The sequence below is a fragment of the Emys orbicularis genome, chromosome 4 (assembly GCF_028017835.1).
Source record: "Emys orbicularis isolate rEmyOrb1 chromosome 4, rEmyOrb1.hap1, whole genome shotgun sequence".
Classification (NCBI taxonomy): Eukaryota; Metazoa; Chordata; order Testudines; family Emydidae; genus Emys; species Emys orbicularis.
In genome coordinates, this window is record NC_088686.1 from 129,629,267 (window position 1) to 129,650,261 (window position 20,995).

The 20,995-nt window shown below is 51.9% G+C and overlaps 1 protein-coding gene across 1 annotated transcript in view; it reads left to right on the forward strand.

Moving 5' to 3' along the window:
- SORT1 (sortilin 1) overlaps positions 1–20,995 on the forward strand; it is a 55,516-nt gene that overhangs the window by 21,341 nt on the left and 13,180 nt on the right. Inside the window, exons 4-18 of the mRNA XM_065403388.1 lie at positions 889–991; positions 1,513–1,683; positions 2,069–2,142; positions 3,680–3,729; positions 5,029–5,159; positions 5,548–5,692; positions 8,308–8,463; positions 9,825–9,931; positions 10,518–10,620; positions 10,884–11,052; positions 11,484–11,674; positions 17,662–17,851; positions 18,396–18,512; positions 19,132–19,240; positions 19,416–19,522. Of these exons, the coding sequence (XP_065259460.1) occupies positions 889–991; positions 1,513–1,683; positions 2,069–2,142; positions 3,680–3,729; positions 5,029–5,159; positions 5,548–5,692; positions 8,308–8,463; positions 9,825–9,931; positions 10,518–10,620; positions 10,884–11,052; positions 11,484–11,674; positions 17,662–17,851; positions 18,396–18,512; positions 19,132–19,240; positions 19,416–19,522 (1,923 nt within the window). The remainder of the gene's footprint in view (positions 1–888; positions 992–1,512; positions 1,684–2,068; positions 2,143–3,679; positions 3,730–5,028; positions 5,160–5,547; positions 5,693–8,307; positions 8,464–9,824; positions 9,932–10,517; positions 10,621–10,883; positions 11,053–11,483; positions 11,675–17,661; positions 17,852–18,395; positions 18,513–19,131; positions 19,241–19,415; positions 19,523–20,995) is intronic.

Consider the following 20,995-nt stretch of genomic DNA (forward strand, 5'->3'; position numbering starts at 1 on the left):
AGCAAGCACTCGGTGAACCTGGCGCATGGTGCCTGGTCACTCATTTCCCTCTACCAAATCATGCCCTGGTTCCGCATGGGCACGCGTGACCAGTACCCACAGCTTCCCAGACTCCTCTGCACTGATGCAAAGGATTGTGGGGCTCATTGGAGACTGGAATATCCTCAGTCCTGGGTAAACACCTTTTTTGGGGGGGAGGAGCCTTGTAGGCCGGAGTTGAGCAATACGGGACTGGCTTGGTGGTCTTGTGACTCCCTTTTGGGCCAGTCCTGGGTGATTGGAACTCTTGCAGGTTGGCTCCTCCCTAGCGTGAGTGTTGGAAAAGCAGCCACTTGCCATGGAATACTTCCGTTCTTTGTCTGCCATCTGCACTGAGCAGCTGCTCTGAGGTGCCCAGCGCATTCCTTCTTTGAGGCTCTCTAATCCCAGCAGTTGTCCCTGAAGCATCCGTGACACCTTGTCCCCTGTGCTGCATCCCATCTCCTAGACCAGGGACTCTCAACCTTTCTCTGTCTGAGGCTTCCCTGACGTGCTATAAAAACTCCACGGCCCACCTGTGCCTCAACAACTGGTTTTCTGCATATAAAAGCAAGGCCAGCATTAGAGGGTAACAAGCAGGGCAATTGCCCAGGGCCCCATGCCACAGGAGCCCCCGCGAAGCTATGTTGCTCAGACTTCTGCTTCCGCCCTGGGTGGTGGGGCTCAGGGCCCCAGGCTTCAGGCCCATGTGGTGGGACTTCGGCTTTCTGCCCTGGGCCCCAGTGAGTCTAACACTGGTGCCACTTGGCAGACCCCCTGAAACCTGCTCACAGCCCCCCAGGAGGCCCCAGACCCCTGCTTGAGAACCACTGCTCTAGAAGAGTCATTATCTACTTTCTTCCCTCTCAGCGAGGACTATGGAAAAACTTTCATAGACATCACAAAGCTCATTAACCACACCTTCATCCGGACGGAGCTTGGGATGGCCATCGGCCCAGAGAACTCGGGGAAGGTAGGAGACAGCTGCTGATGTGCTCTTGGACAGCATGCACTCCCTGGAACTGCTCCTGAGTCAGGGATGGAGCTGGCCTTCATGAGGGCTGCATTCATGCTGCATAGCAATGCACTTCTGTTCATTGAAATGCACCTCTCCACATGGCAGTGCTGACTGGTGTTCAGAGGAGGGGTGGTGGTGTGCTCCTGGGTACTGCTCCCAACACTCCACTTACCTGCTGGGAGACTGAGGGGAAGTCACGTCACAGCTCTGTGCCTCGGTTTCCCTGTCTGTAGAACGGGGATAGTGCCTATCTCTCTGGGCTTAGCCAGAGCCTGTGAAGCCCTTGGAGCCCCACTGCCAGGAAGTGCAGGTTCTGATCCCATTGCCGGGAAATGGGGGCTGAGTGAGCCACACAAAGCCCATTTGTATTGGAGCAGGTCAGCACAGCCGGTGCAGGGGATGTGGCCAAGGCTGACTGTTGCGGTGAAGGCATGTGCACCCTCGCTGACCTGGTCTCCCTCTTGCTCCTTGTCTAGGTGATTCTGACGGGGGACATGCCTGTGCCTGGAGGGAGCCGTGGAGGAAAGATCTTCAGATCGTCTGATTATGCTAAGAACTTTGCTCAGACAGATCTCCCCTTTCAGCCCCAGAGTCAGGTCATATACCACCCGCAGAACTCCGACAACCTGCTGGTCCTCAGCACCGAAGTAAGAGACAGGACACATCCCACTCCCTCTCCTCTCTGCTTTCTTACATAGCTGCCAGTGTGCTCTGTGAGATGTCCTGGATTGAGTTCTGCAGCGACACCTGGTGGGGTCAGGTGGTAGCATCCCACAAGGGGAAGAATGACAAATCACAGCTGCTGTGTCCTTTAGCCCTTTAGGATTCTGGGGGATGAACTTCTATTCCTGAGTCTGAAACATACAGTGGGTACTTTCCAGGGAGTGTTATGTGGCCTTGTATTTAGAAGCCCTGATGTGTGTTCCATTTCAGAGGGTTGGCTCTGCCTTTTTTTAGGCCAGATGCTATTTGAAGCGTTAGAGGTAACACAGCCAGTAACCAGCAATCCTGTCTGACTACTGAACTTTTCAGAACAGCCTCTGGGTGTCCAGGAACTTTGGGGAGAAGTGGGAAGAAATCCACAAAGCTGTTTGTCTGGCAAAATGGTGAGTAGCCAAATGGTAACTCAGTGTCCGCTGCTCTAAGCTCTCCCGCCAAAGGAAAGCAGGAGCTGCTCAACACTGCTTGTGGCACTTCCATCAACTCTCCTGCACTCTTTTTCTGTCTCCTCTCTCTCCCCATAGAGGAAGCCCAACAGCATGAGGGGCTCATGCCTCTCATGTTTAATACATTTTGATTTCGAAATAAGTGTCCCATCCCTCTGGGGGCTGGGGAGCCTTCCCTACCATAATGCAGTGTCCTGGACTCAGATTCTTCCATCAGGAGCAGCAAACTGCTCTCTGAGGGTTGGGAAAGCATGGACTGAGTGTTCCCTCAATGGAAGGCTCCACTCTTTTCACATGGAGTGCCTAGAACTCTGCACACAGCCACGGGCCTCTGGCTGGGCTCATCTGGTAACCTGCCTGACTGGCTTCACCTAACTGTCTGCTTTGGAGCCTCCCTATACCCTGGCCAGCCACCCTTCCTTACTGGGGTTATCTGAGTGTCTTTGTTCATCACACACTTCATTTAGACCTTTGGCCGTCTGATAAATACTCTGGTTCCTGCTTGGCTGCTTCACTTCTCTAATGTGTGTATAAACTACTGTGCCTGTGCTGCACCCGCTCATGTCAGATTCTGCCTATGGATGCCCACAATCCTCCTTCCTGGCTGCTACAGAAGGAGGGAGGGCACTTAGAAGGTGAGAGGACCTTGGATTTTTTGGAGTTGATTCCCAGTTTGCTTAGTCTCTCTGGATTTTGAACCCCTTGGAGTCAGCAATGCCACTCAGCATTCTGGTCCTGGATACCAAGGTGACACGTGCATCCGATAGCTTTCAGTTCAGACTGGAACAGTTTAGGAACCATGGGCTTGGGTGCCATGAGTTTGCTGGGTCTCAGCCCTGCTTCTGGTAGGTAGAAGCTTCATCACAAACTTACTTGTATCTAGTCAAACTAGTCCTTCAGTGACTACCTGGACAGGGCCAGTGTGTGCGGTATGGATGCTATCTGGTTGCAGTTCACAAACCCCTTGGATGTTCCCCAGACTTTTGAGTAAAAGGACCCACGGTTCTCTGAAAGGCCCTGTAGCAGTCCTCACAGGTGCATGTGTTGTAGAATCCCAGTATACCACTGGGATAGAAGCTGTCCCTGCTCAGGGAGTCTGGCTTCACCTGTGTCCCCATGTTGTGTAAAATTATGGGTATGTCTACACTGCAATCGGGGGTGTGACTGCTGCCTAGGTGGGCATGCCTGCGCTAGTTTTAGTATAACTAGTGCAGCTAAAAGGAGCAGAGAAGACATGCTGGCAGGGACTCTGGCAACGTGTTCTGGGTGTGCTTGTATAGCCTGCGCCGGTGTATGTGCTGCTGCGTCTTCATGGCTATTTGAACAATGCTAGTTAAAAGAAAGCTAGCACAGATCTGCCTACCCAAGCTGCAGTTACACCTCTAACTGCAGTGTAGACAGCCTGACACAGCTGTTGATCCGCTTTTCGTATATCCGCTTTCTAAGCACTCTTTTTTTCCCTCCTGTCTGTTTCTAGGGGCCCCGACACCACCATCTTCTTCACCACCTACCTGAATGACTCCTGCAGTAAGTACTCCCTGGTTCCAACTAACAGTTGTGCAGTATCAGAGAATCAAAGCCACTTTGTGTGTGTGTGAGGCCAGAGATTTCACAAGCCTTTTCCCTTCAGCTCCATGTTCTGAAAACACCTTAATAAATCATCAGCTGTTAGCAATTGACTCATTTGCCCAAGGAGCTAGGGACAGGCCAGTGAATGGTCCTGAGCTCAAATGCTCTGGAGATTGTATAAAGCTAATCGGTAGCTATTTTAACATGCAATTCTGAAACCTGTTAACTGTGTGTGTCCCCCTCCTGCCAGGCACCATACAAGGTGACTTAGATGCCTGGATTTACAGGTTAAACAATTTATGTAAATTACATCTCCAGTCTGTTTAAATGTAGCAGTCCCACAGGTCAGAATTCTCCAAGTGCTCACCAGCGATCACGAAAGCATGATGCCATAATACCCTCACAAAACTCTAAGCAAACCGATGGGTTTGATGCTGGGGAGTGGGTGAGGGAGAACGGAGGCTGACAGTGCTCATGCTACAGCTCCTTAGTGTGTTGTGGGAGAGTTTGGGTGTCGAGAAGTGAGGCAAGATGGATGTCTGGGGGGAGATCTTGCTCTCCTTAGGGCTTCCCAGAGACTTAATCACTGCCAGCTTGAGATGTGATGGTGGGATCCCGAAAGGTGGGTGATGTCGGAGCGCAGATGAATCCGCCCTGTTCCAGGGCTGCGAGCACAGAAGGTGGAAAGGAAGCTGAACAGGCCTGTGTTGTGAAGTAGAGCCAGGGTTGTCTGAGGTTTCAGGGGCAGCCTGGTGTGGAATCCTGCACTGGGCAGGCTGAGGCTAAGCTGCTGATGGCAGGATGTGGGCACTGGCAGGGTGGCAGTCTGTGACAGACAATCTAGTAGCCTTTAGAGCTGACATGCTTCAGGATGAGGTTCTGCCTGGAGTGCGGGAGGGGCTGGGTGAGAAATTGCTGTGGTGAGGCAGGAACGGACTTTAAGGGGGATCAGCACTTCCCAACCTCGGGGTTTGTCTATACTTAAAACACTGCAGCGGTTCAGTGAAGACGCTACCGATGCCGACGGGAGAGCTTCTCCTGCCAGCGTGGGTACTTCAGCTCCTCGAGAGGCGATAGCTAGGTCGCCAGAGAATTCTCCCATTGACCTAGCTCTGTCTATACTGGGGGCTTTGGTTTAACTACTTTGTTCAGGGTGTGTGGATTTTTCACACCCTTGAGTGACGTAGTTATACCAACCTCACCTCAGTGTCCCCTCCTCTACTGCAGCAACATTCATTCTCATTTCCTTCTCTTAAGAAACTGATCTTGGGTTTTTGGAGCTAAAGAAAACCAATGACTTTGGCAAAAGCTTCAAGACCATAGGAAACAAAATCTACTCGTTTGGCCTAGGAGGTCGCTTCCTGTTTACTTCTGTGGTGACGGAGAAGGTAGGAGATTTGCTTTACTCTTTTCCGTCTGGCTTCCATATGGCTCTGTGAGTCCACGGAGTCGCCGCCTTTCTTTGTTTCCATGTGGGAGGCCATGGCCCAGGTTTGGATAGATGTCCTGGTTTGGGTTTGTGGGTGCAGGGTCTGTGTGAATGTGATTGTGCCTTAAGGGGCTGGGAAGAGGCAGGGGCATAAATGAGCATGTGGCTGTCCAGAGTTGTTCATCCCATTCCTGTGTCCTGATCTAGTACCGGGACTGTTCTCGCTCCTGCTTCTCTTCCCTGTCACCCTCTCTGATCCGTCTAGGCCCCCGGAGCGTAGGCACTGACGAACACTTGAGTACTATGGCCATTGGTGGTGCAGCATAAAGGTTGTGCTTGCCTTCCAGGGCAATACGAGGAGGATCCATGTCTCGACTGACCAAGGGGAGACCTGGAATATGGCCCAGCTTCCATCTGTGGGTCAGGAGCAGTTCTTCTCCATCCTGGCAGCTAACGAGGACATGGTGTTCATGCATGTGGATGACCCTGGAGGTGAGTGATAGAGGGCAGGTGGGCGATGCATGCCTGAATAGATCCAAATGTCAGTTCCAATGCTTCATCCAACTGGAGCTGATTGTAAATCTCTGCTCAAGAGAACACTGTAGTCTTCTGATAGCAAACCCTAGGAAATGCAAAGCCAAGCTGACAATTCACGTAACTCCCCTGCCCGTATGTTCTAAGTATAGAAACAACCGTAACTTTGTCCCGTTCTGCACTGACCTGCCTTGTGTACCCACTGCACCTTCCATGTAGGAGGCAGCATTCTGAAGGAGAGTCCAGCAAGGGCTCTAATTCCTGGTAGCTCATGGCTGTGGGAATACCATAGCCACATACATACACTATGGTTTTGTACATTGTGTGTCTGAGATGCATGTGGTTTCCACGCTACCCTGCACCCCATCATTTAAGTTGCCTAAGTTTTGGTCCACAACTTAAGTTTGTTCCCTTAGAAGCATTAGCCCAGGGGTAGGCAACCTATGGCACGCGTACCGAAGGCGGCACGCAAGCTGATTTTCAAGTATCAGAGGGGTAGCCGCGTTAGTCTGAATCTGTAAAAAGCAACAGAGGGTCCTGTGGCACCTTTAAGACTAACAGAAGTATTGGGAGCATAAGCTTTCGTGGGTAAGAACCTCACTTCTTCAGATGACTTGCATCTGAAGAAGTGAGGTTCTTACCCACGAAAGCTTATGCTCCCAATACTTCTGTTAGTCTTAAAGGTGCCACAGGACCCTCTGTTGCTTTAAGCTGATTTTCAGTGGCACTCGCACTGCCTGGGTTCTGGCCACTGGTCCGGGGGGCTCTGCATTTTAATTTAATTTTTAAATGAAGCTTCTTAAACATTTTAAAAACCTTATTTACTTTACATACAACAATAGTTTATTTATATATTATAGACTTATAGAAAGAGACCTTCTAAAAACGTTAAAATGTATTACTGGCACACAAAACCTTAAATCAGAGTGAATAAATGAAGACTCGGCACACCACTTCTGAAAGGTTGCCGACCCCTGTAATTAGCCCTTTATCTGTGCCAAATCTTTCACTGTGGTACTTACGGCATTTGAAAAATCTGTCCTTTGACTCTTATGGTCCTGAATCCAGCCTGCTTTGATGAAGAGAAGTGCATCAGTCTCCTTTATTTCCTCTGCAGTTGTTCATGGTCTTGGAGGGTAAGAGCAGCTTGTAGTGATGGAAAGACAAGTGCCCTTCAATTTAAATTCCCCAGTGCAAACTAGGAGCAAGACCAAAGCACACCAGTTAGATCACAAGTCAGTTTTCAGAGTCACTGATGCAGTCAACAAGTTTGTTGCTGGAAAGTAGGACTGCCTTGTGAGTAGTGATACAAGGGCAGAGTTAAGGTTACCTGGCTAGCCTTAACTCTGACTTTCTAATGCTTGTGGAGTGTTCCAAACAGTGTGGCATTCTTTCAGAGGCTTTTCCTGGGAGTAACTGATCTTTACAGTCTTAACCCTGACTGAAATATTTTGCTAGGGAATATTCTTTAAGACTTCAGCAGATGGCCCTGCTCCTTCTCAGACCAGTCCCTTTGTGGAGTCTTCCTTTCAAAGACTGGACACCCCATGTAGCTCCCTGCCCTCCCGTTCTCCAGTCATGGAGAGAGCTTCATCAGGCTGGTGGCCACATGAGATGGGGATTGAGGGGGTCCCCTCTGTGCTCCTTGCCGCTCTCCCCATGCCATAGCTGTGTGTCACCTGAAGTTGCCTGTCCGATACGTGTAAACACTTAAATTATCCCCCCAAATCCCTCCCCAGCAAACTCCTCCATGGCACCAGGCTTCCAGAGCAGCAGATTAACCCAAACTTCTTACTTTCTAGGCTGCATGCTTTGAGAGTTAATGACCGCCCAGAGTTACGCTGAGTGTAATCCTCACTTCTGCACCACTGTCTGGCTTCAGACTTGCCAGGAAAGCTGTCCCCGGCACATGATCATGCCTGTGACATTTCAGTTGCACTGGTTTTGGTTTGGTAAAGCTAAGGGGTTCGGGATCAATACTGGGCTTTGGACAGAGGGAGATGTTTGCTCAGATGGGCCTGTTACCAGAGTACTGTCATTGGTTTATCCTCTCACACCCCTGTGGGGCAGGGCTGTTATCCCTGTTGTACAAATGAGGAACTGAAGCCAGAGAGACTGAGTGACTTGCCCGGGGTGCCACATACACATGGTCTGTGATCAAGCCCAGAGTCCCTGTCTGGCACCCTAACTGCTGAGCCATCGTTCCTGGCAAAGCAGAGGGTGAAAGTGCTGTCTCCAAGGCCAGCTGTAAGTAGAAGCAAAGAATTTGGCATCTGGCAGCATCACACCACGTGAGCGCTGGAGTTCATGGGCCATCTTTGCTTCTCCTCTGGGACTTGCTGATTCTCTCTGCCCCCGCCATGTGAACTAGGGATAAATTGCTGATGCGATGCTGTGTCAGCACTGGCAGCATAAGGTGTGACTCTGGCATGTGGAGGCTTGAGTCCGGGTGTGACCAGGAAACTTCCCTGGCCTGGTAACCTCTTTCACAATTACACTGTGGGTGCTATCTGATTGCCCAGCTGTGTCTGATTGCTCCTCTTCCAGAGCTGTATCATCTGTCTGTCTTGCAGATACTGGGTGTGGCACAATCTACACCTCAGACGATCGAGGCCTCATCTACTCCAAGTCCCTCGAACGGCATCTTTACACAGGCATTGGGAGTGAAACTGACTTTACCAATGTGACCTCGCTGCGGGGCGTCTATATCACCAGCGTGCTCTCTGAAGGCAAGCGCTCGCTCTTGGGGGATGGGCTGCACCCAGCAGGAGGCTGCGGTAGAGCAAACTCCTCAGCCCGGCACCGGGGAAGGGCCCGGGCTAAAGCTTCAGTCGAGGCAGAACCTTTCTCTTGAATGCCCCTCCCTGTTCCTGGGGGGCGCGATTCTCCCGGGGTCTGCACCAGGCCTCAGGAATGCCTTGGGGCCCACCGAGGCCCAAGAAGGATGGGGTGTATCTCTGCTGTCCTTTGCCTACTCCTGTTTGAGTCCAACCCTTACGCTGTCTGTGGGGCTCACTCGGGCCTGGCTTACAGGACTGGATAGCGTGCAGTCCTTGCTCATGTGAGTAGCCCCATTGAAGTCAGTGGGCCCAGTTGATGCTGGTGGGCCTGCTCACAGGAGTAAAGTAGCGGCTGGCCCCTGGGTGCAAAACAACTTTCAGTCCAACACCCTTTCTCTGCTCACGCGTGAGTCTCCTGCAGGGCTGGAAATGGCCACGTTTGGGTTCAGGCCGGAGGTCTTCAGGGAAGAGCCTGGGTTGGCTTCCAAAAGCCTGGACAGATTTATTCTGGCTGGGGGAGGGGGCGAGACCTAGACCTTTCTATACGCAGGACTCTACTCATTGAGCTTGAAAGCATCAGGTTGTTGGCAGAGCCCTGCTGGGGTTCTGTGCTGCTCAGCAGGCTATGGCACTAGGCAGGCACACCTGGGGGCGTCACTGGGAGGAAACACAGCGCTCTCACTGGCGTGTCTGGATTTGCAGTTGAACCGGGGCAGTGATATACAAAGGGAGGCGAGTAGTCCATGGCAGTATGAGCCAATATGGTGAACGGCACTAACTGTGCCATGAAGGTCCATTCTGCCTTCTAAGGCACAGCAGGGAGGGAGCTTAATAACGATTAAAAAAATCCTTGAAACTTGCATGTTCCTCCTTTGTCTGCAAGGATGGTTCTTCGCCTCTGCTGTCTCCTGGACAGCTTGCTGGTGTAACTGGGGAGCTTTCTAATTGCCCATTACTGAACTACTAGGCTGAACCAATCCTTGGGGTCCTACTAGTCTTGAAGTCCTGAACTGGAACAGTCTCAGTGCAGTGATTGCAGCTGGAGAGAAACTGCCTCGGTGCAGTCTAGCAGGAGCTCTCTACACTGGGAAAACGGTGCAGCAGAAATATACATGGGTCAGCTGCCAGGGAGAAATCGACTCGTCACCTTCTGCTGCAGCCAGGCTGCCTGTTTCACGGGGGTGGGATGTCTGCTAGATGGACCGAGACAGACTGTATTGCTGTCTTCAACGGGAGGGCTGAGTTGGAGTGAGCTGAGTGGAATACGAAACACGGAGGGTTTCACACCAAGTGTTTCCTCCTCCTCCCAGACCGTTCCATCCAGTCGGTGATAACGTTCGACCAAGGTGGCGAGTGGCTGCTGCTGAGGACGCCTGTCAACGCTAAATGTAACTCCACAGCAAAGAACAAGGAGGAGGTTTGTCTGTCTGGGATCCCAGGGCAGCCAGGCTCGGGTGTGGGGCACTGCCATGTGTTGGGACGCAGGCACGGCAGACTTGGCCCCATAGTTCATTTTTTTGTAAGCAATCTTTTATTTAAGACTACTGCATCTTCCCATGCGCGAGTCCAAGGGGACCTATGCCCGTTGCAGGGCTAGCGGCCAGACACTGCAGCATCAGGCCTGCATGCGGCGACTGTCTGCTCAGTTTATTTGCATCCTGCAGCGTGAGTGAGATGCGTAATAAAATAAACTTCAATAGCGACACCAGCCAAGACTTCACAATGTGTTAAACCAGGCTATTATGGGGTATCTTTGGGGGCAGACGGCTGCCTTTCCTGTGTGGTTGGTCTGTGCCTCGCACAATATGGAAATGGCAGAAGCAGGTAAAGGTAAAGAAGCAGGTAAAGGTCCCTGGCTCTACATTAATTGAGTGGCCCAGGGTGGCCACAAACCTGAGCTGGGCTTTGCTGAGATGCTGGTGGGAACGTGCCAGGAAGACCCCCCCCCTCCCCACAATGTGTCGTCTTGTCTCCTAACCTGGATTCTCTGGTGTTGTTCACAGTGTAGCCTTTACATCTATGCATTGTACGGCATCTCCCTGAATCACAACGTGCCCATGCTGCCTCTGTCCGAGCCCAATGTGGTGGGAATAGTCATCGCCCACGGTAATGAACCTGACTGCTACCAACACAGGGAGAGGGCAAGTGGAGGGGTTATGTGGGCGGGGCAGAGGGGACTCTCAGGATCCATCCTCTGGGCCTTGGGCTGGCAAGTGACAGGTTTAATCCATTTGGGGTGAGTTGCTTGTTCCTACAGACCAAGGCTGGGGGGCAGGGGAAGGTCAGAGGAAATAAGTCTGTCTGCCCCCGAGGAAGGGACACTTCCTGGACTTGCTCTAACCCCCGTGGTGTTGGGGCCTGTGTTGCAGGCAGCGTGGGGGATGCCATCTCCGTGGTGAGCCCAGACGTTTACATATCTGATGATGGGGGCTATACCTGGGCACGGGTGCTGGAAGGGCCCCATCACTACGCCATCCTGGACTCCGGGGGCATCATCGTAGCCATTGAGCACAGCCTCGAGCCGATCAATGTGATTAAGTAAGCCTGAGCTCCACTTGCTAAAGAGGATGGGGGGTGGGGGTCTGTTCTCTGGTTCCGGGAGGCTCTGGCGAGCTGTAAGCAGAGCTCTGTCCATATAGATTGGTGCTGAGGGAGAAACTAGGCTGCTGTCAGTGTTGGGATTTCCCCTCCCTCCCTTGTTCTGCAGCTGCTCAAAGGATGTTTTATGGGAGTGGGGCTGTTCAGAGGGGAAGGAGCCCTCTCCTTTGGGCAGATAGTGCTTTGTGCCTAGCGCTCTGTTGGTAAGCTCCCCCTTCTGGGCCTTCACTCCTGTGCACAAACCAAGCTGCGCGGCCTGTGCTGTCTTTCCACACCTCCTCGCCTTTGAATGTAACGGGGTCACAGAAGGTTCCACCTGGTCTCTCCTTGATTGTGACCCCAGTTCCTCACTGTAAGCCTTTTCTGTCTAGGTTCTCGACGGATGAAGGCCAGTGCTGGCACAAGTATACTTTCTCCAGGGAGCCCATTTACTTCACTGGTCTGGCGTCGGAGCCAGGAGCCAGATCTATGAACGTCAGCCTCTGGGGCTACAGAGACTCTGTCTTGCCCCGCAAATGGGTCTCCTACACCATTGACTTCAGTCATCTCCTCAGCAGGAACTGTGAGCTTCTCTTGCTTCCTTCCTTTCCATACAGAGATGGGGGTGCGGAAGGGCTGAGGGGCAAAGAGGGGGAGCAATCTGAATAGATGAGTATGGACGCGTTAGGACTGAGGGTTACAGACTGGATACAGAATGCTCCCATAACAGTGGAACATCATCTTCTCCAGAGAGGCTGCTGTAGAGTGACTGTGCCTCTCTGCTATAGACCGCACACATCACACTGCTGCTCCCTTTCACACCTGGGCATGCTTGTGGGATTTCATGCAGGAATCCAAATTAAGCTGCAGCAATTGGAATCCCCCGACTCCAGATTTCCTACAGTTTGGTCCCATCTAGAATCATAGGGTTAGAAGAGACCTCAAAGGTCAGCTAATCCAACCCCCTGCCAAGATGCAGGACTTGTGTCTAACTCAGGGGTGGGCAAACTGTGGCCTGGGGGCCGCATCCAGCCCTTCAGATGCTTTAATCTGGCCCTTGAGCTCCTGCCGGGGAGCAGGGTCTGGGGCTTGCCCTGCTCCATACGTGCCGTGGCTCTGCACGGCTCCCGGAAGCAGTGGCATGTGTGTCCCTCTCTCCCCCCCCCTCCCCCCGACTCCTACGCGTAGGGGCTGCCAGGGGGCTCCACATGCTGCCCCTACCCCAAGCGCCGCCCCCACATCTCCCATTGGCCAATAACCTGTGGACGGGGCAGCGTGCAGAGCTGCCTGGCCAAGCCGCCGCGTAGGAGCTGGAGGGGGGGACATGCCGCTGCTTCCAGGAGGAGCTTGAGGTAAGTGCCACCTGGAGCCTGCACCCCGATTCCCCCCCAGCGCCCCAACCCCCTTCCCCAGCCCTGATCCCCCCCCCCCCCCCCCCGCACCCTGAACTCCTCATTTCTGGCCCCACCCCAGAGCCCGCACCCCTAGCCAGAGCCCTCACCCCCTCCCGCACCCCAACCCCCAATTTCGTGAACATTCCTGGCCCACCATACAATTTCCATACCCAGATGTGGCCCTTGGTCCAAAAAGTTTGCCCACCCCTGGTCTAACCCATCCCAGACAGACAGCTCCAGCCTCCTTTTGAAAACCTCCAGTGAAGGAGCTTCCACAAGCTCCCTAGGCATCTGTCCCATTACCCTGTTGTTTTTACGGTTAGGGAGCTTTTCCTGAGGTTTAATCTAAATCTGCTGTGCTATAGTTTGACTCCATCGCCTCTTGTCCTGCCCTCTGTGGCCAGAAAGAACAACTTTTCTCCATCTTTTTATGGCAGCCTTTCAAGTATCTGAAGACCGTTATCATGTCCCCGCTTAATCTCCTCTTTTCCAAACTAAACATAGCCAGTTCCGTCAGCCTTTACTCATATGGCTTGTGTTCCATCCCTCTGATCATCTTTGTCACTCGCCTCTGGATCCTTTCCAGTTTCTCTACATCCTTTCTAGACATTGGTGACCAAAACTGGACACCGTACTCCAGCTGAGGCCTAAGCAGCGCCGAGTAGAGCGGTACTATCATAGAATCATAGACTATCAGGGTTGGAAGGGACCTCAGGAGGTCATCTAGTCCAACCCCCTGCTCAAAGCAGGACCAATCCCCAACTAAATCATCCCAGTCAGGGCTTTGTCAAGCCTGACCTTAAAAACCTCTAAGGATGGAGATTCCACCACCTCCCTAGGTAACCCATTCCAGTGCTTCACCACCCTCCTAGTGAAAAAGTTTTTCCTAATATCCAACCTAAACCTCCCCCACTGCAACTTGAGACCATTACTCCTTGTTCTGTCATCTGGTGCCACTGAGAACAGTCTAGATCCATCCTATTTGGAACCCCCTTTCAGGTAGTTGAAAGCAGCTATCAAATCCCCCCTCATTCTTCTCTTCTGCAGACTAAACAATCCCAGTTCCCTCAGCCTCTCCTCATAAGTCATGTGTTCCAGCCCCCTAATCATTTTTTGCCCTCCGCTGGACTCTTTCCAATTTTTCCACATCCTTCTTGTAGTGTGCAGCCCAAAACTGGACACAGTACTCAAGATGAGGCCTCACCAATGCCGAATAGAGGAGAATGATCACGTCCCTTGATCTGCTGGCAATGCCCCTACTTATACAGCCCAAAATGCCGTTAGCCTTCTTGGCAACAAGGGCACACTGCTGACTCATATCCAGCTTCTCGTCCACTGTAACCCCTAGGTCCTTTTCTGCAGAACTGCTGCCAAGCCATTCGGTCCCTAGTCTGTAGCAGTGCATGGGATTCTTCCGTCCTAAGTGTACGTCTCTGCACTTGTCCTTGTTGAACCTCATCAGATTTCTTTTGGCCCAATCCTCTAATTTGTCTAGGTCCTTCTGTATCATATACCTACCCTCCAGCGTATCTACCACTCCTCCCAGTTTAGTGTCATCTGCAAACTTGCTGAGGGTGCAATCCACGCCATCCTCCAGATCATTAATGAAGATTTTGAACAAAACCAGCCCCAGGACTGACCCTTGGGGCACTCCGCTTGATACCAGCTACCAACTAGACATGGAGCCATTGATCACTACCCGTTGAGCCCAACGATCTAGCCAGCTTTCTATCCACCTTATAGTCCATTCATCCAGCCCATACTTCTTTAACTTGTTGGCAAGAATACTGTGGGAGACTGTATCAAAAGCTTTGCTAACGTCAAGGAATAATACGTCCACTGCTTTCCGCTCATCCACAGAGCCAGTTATCTCGTCATAGAAGGCAATTAGGTTAGTCAGGCATGACTTGCCCTTGGTGAATCCGTGCTGACTGTTCCTGATCACTTTCCTCTCCTCTAAGTGCTTCAGAATTGATTCCTTGAGGACCTGCTCCATGATTTTTCCAGGGACTGAGGTGAGGCTGTCTGGCCTGTAGTTCCCCAGATCCTCCTCCTTCCCTTTTTTAAAGATGGGCACTACATTAGCCTTTTTCCAGTCATCCGGGACCTCCCCCAATCGCCATGAGTTTTCAAAGCTAATGGCCAATGGCTCTGCAATCACATCCGCCAACTCCTTTAGCACCCTCGGATGCAGTGCATGGGGACTATCGCCTCCCATGACTTGCATGCTATATCTCTGTTAATGCAACCTAAAATTGCATTTGCTTTTTTTGCAACAGCATCACATTGCTGACTCGTGTTGAGGTTGTGATTCACCACAGCTCCCACATCTTTCTAAGCAGTGCTGCTGCCAAGCCGGTTATCCCCCATTCTGTATCCGTGCATTTGGTTTTTCTTCCCTAAGTGTAACACCTCACATTTGTCTTTGGTGAATTTCATTTTGTTGTCTATAACCTTGTTCTCCAATTTATCACATTCCCTCTGAATTTTAGTTCTATCCTCCAAAGTGTTTGCAAACCCCCTTGTCTCCCCCCCACCCCCCACCAGTTTTGTGTTATCTGCAAACTTGATCTATTCCTACATCTAGGTCGTTAATAAAAAAAGATGTTTAAACAACACCGGACCCAAAACAGATCCCTGTGGAACCCCACTTGAGACCTCCCTCCAATCTGACGACATTCCATTAATAGTTACTCTTTGTTTGCCGTTCTTTTAACCAATTATGTATCCACTTAATGGTAATTCCATCAAGCCCACATTTCTCCAGCTTACCTCTCAGAATGTCATGTGGGACTTGTCAAAATCCTTGGTGAAGTCCAGGTATATTATGTCCACCGCACTACCCCTATCCACCAAACCAGTTATCCTGTCAAAGAAGGAAATCAAGCTGGTTTGGCATGATTTGTTCTTGGTAAACCCAGGCTGGCTGCTAGTGATCACCTCTTCATCCTCCAGGTATTTGGAAATGGAATGTTTTATACGTTGCTCTAGTAGCTTCCCAGGTATCGAAGTCAGGCTGACTGATCTATAGTTCCCCAGTTCCTTCTTTTCCCCCTTTTAAAAGATGGGCACAATGTTCGCCCTTCTCCAGTCTTCTGGGACCTCTCCTGTCATCCATGAGTTTACAAATACTATTGCCATTGGCTCTGCGATTTCTTCAGCTAATTCCTTCACCACCGTGGGGATGAATAGCATCCGGCCCTGCTGACTTGAATTCATTCAAATTGGTCAGAAGATCTCGGACGTGTTCTTTACTTATCCTGATCTGCAGCCCTTCCCCTTTGTGGTCTGTGATAACTTTGTTAGTCGTCCGGTCACATGTTGTTTTTTTGTGAGAAGACTGAAGCAAAATAGGCATTGAGCAGCTCTGCCTTCTTATCATCCGTTACCAGCTCCATTGAGCAGCGGGACCACACTATCCCCGATCTGTCTTTTTAGTCTGACATATTTGTAGAACCTTCCTTGTTGTCGCTAATGTTTCTTGCCAGTTTTAACTTCTTCCTTGCCTGGGTTTTCCTGATTTTTGTCCCTACACACTCGTGCTATTCCCATGTCTACTCTTTAGTGACATGCCCCTCCCTCCATTTCCTGGATGTCCTTTTTGGTTTGTAGATAGCTAAAAAGCTCCTTGTGCAGCCCCAACATAGGCTGCTGCTACAGATGGGGTAGTGCCTATGCTGTGACTCCCTTGCTGTAGAATTGTGCTCCAGCACAGAGCGGTCATTTAGAGCTTTTTGTTTCTGTGGCGAAACCCGTGAACAGAGTGTGGAATTCTGCAGTGTCTGCTTGAGACTGCAAACAGCCATGAGACTAGCTCTGGGTGTGAATACTGGAACCTACAGCTGACTGCTGGAAGTGTCGTCATTAGAATCATAGAATATCAGGGTTGGAAGGGACATCAGGAGGCCATCTAGTCCAACCGCCTGCTCAAAGCAGGACCAATCCCCAGACAGATTTTTTGCCCCAGATCCCTAAATGGCCCCCTCAAGGATTGAACTCTCAACTCTGGGTTTAGCAGGCCAATGCTCAAACCACTGAGCTATCCCTCCCCCTGCATTAACCACTGCACTGCTAGTCACTGCAGGAACATTGAGGCAGTGTGCTTAATCTGCCCTCCCAAACTGCTCCCACACCTCCCCCGGGATCAAAAGCCCCAATTACCAGTGGCTAGCACCTCCAGCTTCACCCTGACCATTTCCGTGATGCAGTTAGTGGCTGAAAATGCAGGGGCGGCATACAACGGAACTTGCTCTTCACCCACTTCTGCGCTGCCCTCCTTCAGTAAAAGCCTTCACTCCCAAAGCGTGACCAAAGCTGTGCTGAGCCCCAGGGGCCTGGGCACAGCCTTGGGTGTCAGCTTAGTGTGGAGAACATGTAGGGGGCTTTGTTCTAATGGGCCTGCCTCTTGCTAGTGGTTAGAGCAGGAGGCTGGGCAAGTTGTGGTGTGACCTCGGGCAAGGCCCAGACCCCTGGTTCCCAAGCTGCAGGGATGCTGCACAGCCCCACTGAGAGCCTCTGCTGGACGCTGCCATGGTAACATCTTGGGGACTTAGTTGTCCTGAGGGTTGCGTAAATGAGAGGAGCCTCCTGCAGAGCTCTGAATCTTCCCAACGTGCTAGATCTCACGGCTCCTCTGAGACGGGGCGATAGGGAGTGACACACTCACGGCCAACAGAGCCAGGATAGAAATCGGGGGTTCCTGGAGTTAATCTCATGCACGGTCCTGTAATTTCCCAGTGAGATGAGGGGGTAGCCCCCGTAGGCTACTTGGGAACAGGGGTTCCCTACCAGTGTCCCGAGGCCCACTAGCAGCAAATGACTCCACCGGGCAGTCAAAGCCCTGCGGATGTTGCTAGAGTTTTTCAGGGCAGAGTTTAGCATTGATGGAAAGGAATGTGGTTGATGCTGGCTAGAGCAGGTGCTGTAAAATCCCTCCCCCTTCTCCCAGTGCCCCCAGGTATTACCCATTACTGCCTCTCCTGCGGGCGGGCAGACTGTCCTGCTTCATTGTGCCCGATTCTGTAGGCGATGGGGCTGCAATGGCCACACTCCTTTTCTTGCTTTCAGCCCCATGACCTGTAGCTCTGGGGTTGGCAGCTGTTGCCTAGGGTCAGTTCCTGTCTTCTCAATTACATCGTCTTGTGCCTGGAGTCTGATCACCTTTCTCCTCTCGTAGGTGAGGACAACGACTATACTATCTGGCTGGCTCACTCCAGCGAGCCCGGCAGCCGCACTGATGGCTGCGTTCTGGGCTATAAGGAGCAGTACCTGCGTCTCCGCAAGTCATCTGTCTGTCAGAATGGCCGGGATTACGTGACGATGAAGCAGCCATCTGTCTGCCCGTGCACGCTGGAGGACTACCTCTGGTATGGCGAGCAAAGGCTTGCTCCCCTTGCATGGCGAGGGGTCTGGCATAGTTGGGCAAGGGGTGATGTCTATCTGCTAAGGTTACTAGAGTGGCACTGCATCAGGTGGCACTCTCGTCTGGGGCTCAGGTGGTGGCATAGGAGCTGCCTTTGCGTAGGATCCGCTCGCGTGGATCATCTAGCCCGGTCGGCGTGTAGGGTTTGTCATACCGTCTCAGAGCATCGCCCAGCGAGTCAGGGATCCCACTCCTAGTGCCTGGTGAAGGCAAACCTGCTCAGAGTGCACCACACATGGTGCCATGCTGTAACTAGGGGGTGGGGGGACCCCTAACCAGACACTGACTTCCCTACGGTGCATGTGGGCGTGCCAAGATCTGACCTACAGCCTAGCACAGCATGTATCCGCTTGGCTAGAAGAGTCCACTTCAGGTGGTCCAGGACTGTCTGTGTGATAGCGCTCTAGCCGGCTAGGTGAAGTTCACACCTGAGCCATCACTCAGTGTGTCGCTCACGCCCGTCTCTGCTTTTTATCCTTGCACTGCAGCGATTTTGGCTATTTCCGCCCTGAAAACCAGTCTGTCTGCGTGGAGCAGCCGGAGCTGAAGGGCCATGACCTAGAGTTCTGTCTCTATGGCAGGCAGGAGCTACTGACGACTGGAGGGTAAAGTGGCTTTTTAACAGGGATTTGCTCAGCAAAAACTGGCCCCAGATAGGGGCAGGAGCAGCATGGCAGGGACTCCTGGGAGCAGGGGGATAGATCTTGCTGCTACCAGTGGGTAGGGCTACAGGGTGGGAATTAGGAGGACCTGGGTTCTGTGCCAGGCTGTCACCAATTTCCCCTCTGGGCAGTGATAGTACTTCTCAGCTTTGCCCCAGGACTTTGGGACAAGTGCTGCTGTAGCATACTCAAGTGGGAAACTGCCCTTCTGGTCCTTGGAGGCCAGTGCTGGGCACACAGAATGGATGTGGATACCCCTGCTGCTGGCCCTGTGCTGTTTGTGGGGGCAGTTGATCGTGGAGCCAGACCTCAGGGGAGCTTGCCCAGCTTTAGGAGGCCGTTCCTCTGGCCCCCTGGCAGGATACAGCTGGAGATCTCCCAGCAGGTCTGGGCGTAGCTTTTGGATCCTGGCTAGGAAACCACATTGCTCTGCACACTTTCTGCCCCTCCCAGGGTGGGGGGGTTAATATCTCCAGGAATGGCCAGGCAATCTCTGAGCTGGCCTGGGAAGCTCCCTCCTGATCATCAGGCCCTGCAGGCGCTTTCTTCCCTGACGTTCCAGGTATCGTAAGATCCCGGGAGACAAATGTAGCGGTGGGAAGAGTCCGAGCCGTGAGGTGACGGACCTGAAGAGGAAATGCACAAGCAACTTGTTGACCCCCAGCCAGCTGGTAGGTGATAGCAAACGTGTGGGGAGCCAGCCAATACCAGGGCGTGAAGTGCTTGGGATCCTTGGGGCTGCGAGGTTCTTGTACAACCGCCAGGAACTGGAGCAGTCTTGGTTTAAATTTCATGTTTTGTGAATGTAGCAAAGCTTCCTCTCTCTCTCTCTCTCTCTCTCTGCAGTCCGCTGCCTCCAGCTCTGCTCCCATAATCCTGGCTGTCGTGGGCGTGATGCTCCTCACCATCATAGCTGGAGTCCTGATCATTAAGAAATACGTCTGTGGGGGCAGGTGAGGTTTGGGAGGGGTTTCACATGCAGTCACTCTGGCTGAAGTATTACACATCTCATAGATTTTAAGGCCAAAAGGGGCCATCATGATCATCTAGTCTGACCTCCTGCACGTCACAGGCCACAAAACCTCACCCAGCCACTCCTGTAACAGACCCCTAACCTCTGGCTGAGTTACTGACGTGTTCAAATCATGCTTTAAAGCCATCAAGTTACAGAGAATCCACCATTGACACTAGTTTAAACCTGCAAGTGACCCATGCCCCATGTTGCAGAGGAAGGTGAAAAAACCCCAGGGTCTCTGCCAATCTGAGCTGGGAGAAAATTCCCTCCCAACCTAAAATCTGGTGATTAGCTAGACCCTGAGCATGTGGGCAAGACCCAGCAGCCAGACACCTGGGAAGGAATTCTCTGTAGTAACTTGGAGCCCTTCCCATCTAGTGTCCCATCACCGGTCACTGGGATTTTTGCTACTGGCCGTCGCTGCTTGGCCACATGCCATCGTGGGCTGTCTCATTGCACCATCCCCTCTATAAACTTATCAAGCTCAGGCTTGAAGCCAGTTAGGTTTTCTGCCCCCTCAGCAGATACGTCCATGCTGCAGTCCAAGGTGTACGTGCAGCACCCTGGCCAAAAGTAGCAGTGTAGCCCAGTGGCACAGCTCCAGCACAGGCTGTCCGAGATCCCGGGCACCTGCTTGTGTTGCTCAGACTGCGGTGTAGGCATATCCTGACATGGCTCTGAAATCTCCCAGCTTCAGTTAAGTGAAGGTCATTGATGGTTAGCAGCTCCTGTATCCTCCCCACAGTCACTAACCATTCCACTGCATAGTATGGTGTTGTACTTAAAGTACTGCACAGGATCTTTTCAGGGGGAATAAGGCAAAACGCCACATTTATTAGTAATACATGTATTCATGAACACTGTATCATATGCATATGATATATATTACACTCATGCATTCACTATACACACACACACACACACACACACACACACACACACACACAAGCACACTCCGTCTTGTTGTTGTTACCAATTAGTTGCTCCCCTTAACTGCAGTGGCCAGGTGAGTTAGATGGGGGAGGGGGTGGAGCTGGGCTTCTGCCGATTGCTCCCATGTTGACAAGACGAGACCCGGGGTCCTCTGCAAGACACCTCACTTTTATAGCAGCTTCCCTCTCATGCAAATCTGTACCAGATTCAAAATCTGTGTCTCTGTCCATTGGTCCTTTGTGCTGCTTCCTTCTGGGGGTTGTCCCAATGCTGCAAAGAGGGTGTTTCCAAAAGAAGGTGCTTGCTTCTAACACCCACCCCCCACCCCCGAGGCGGTCAGTATGTCTGCTTGTCTTTAATGAGCCCACTTGACACGTTTTATTGTCCTTGGGTCTGGCTCCCAGCCCCTCTCCAACGATTGAGGCTGTCTGGAGGTGCTGCCTTCCATGCCTTGCTCATCCACACTTCATTTATTCAA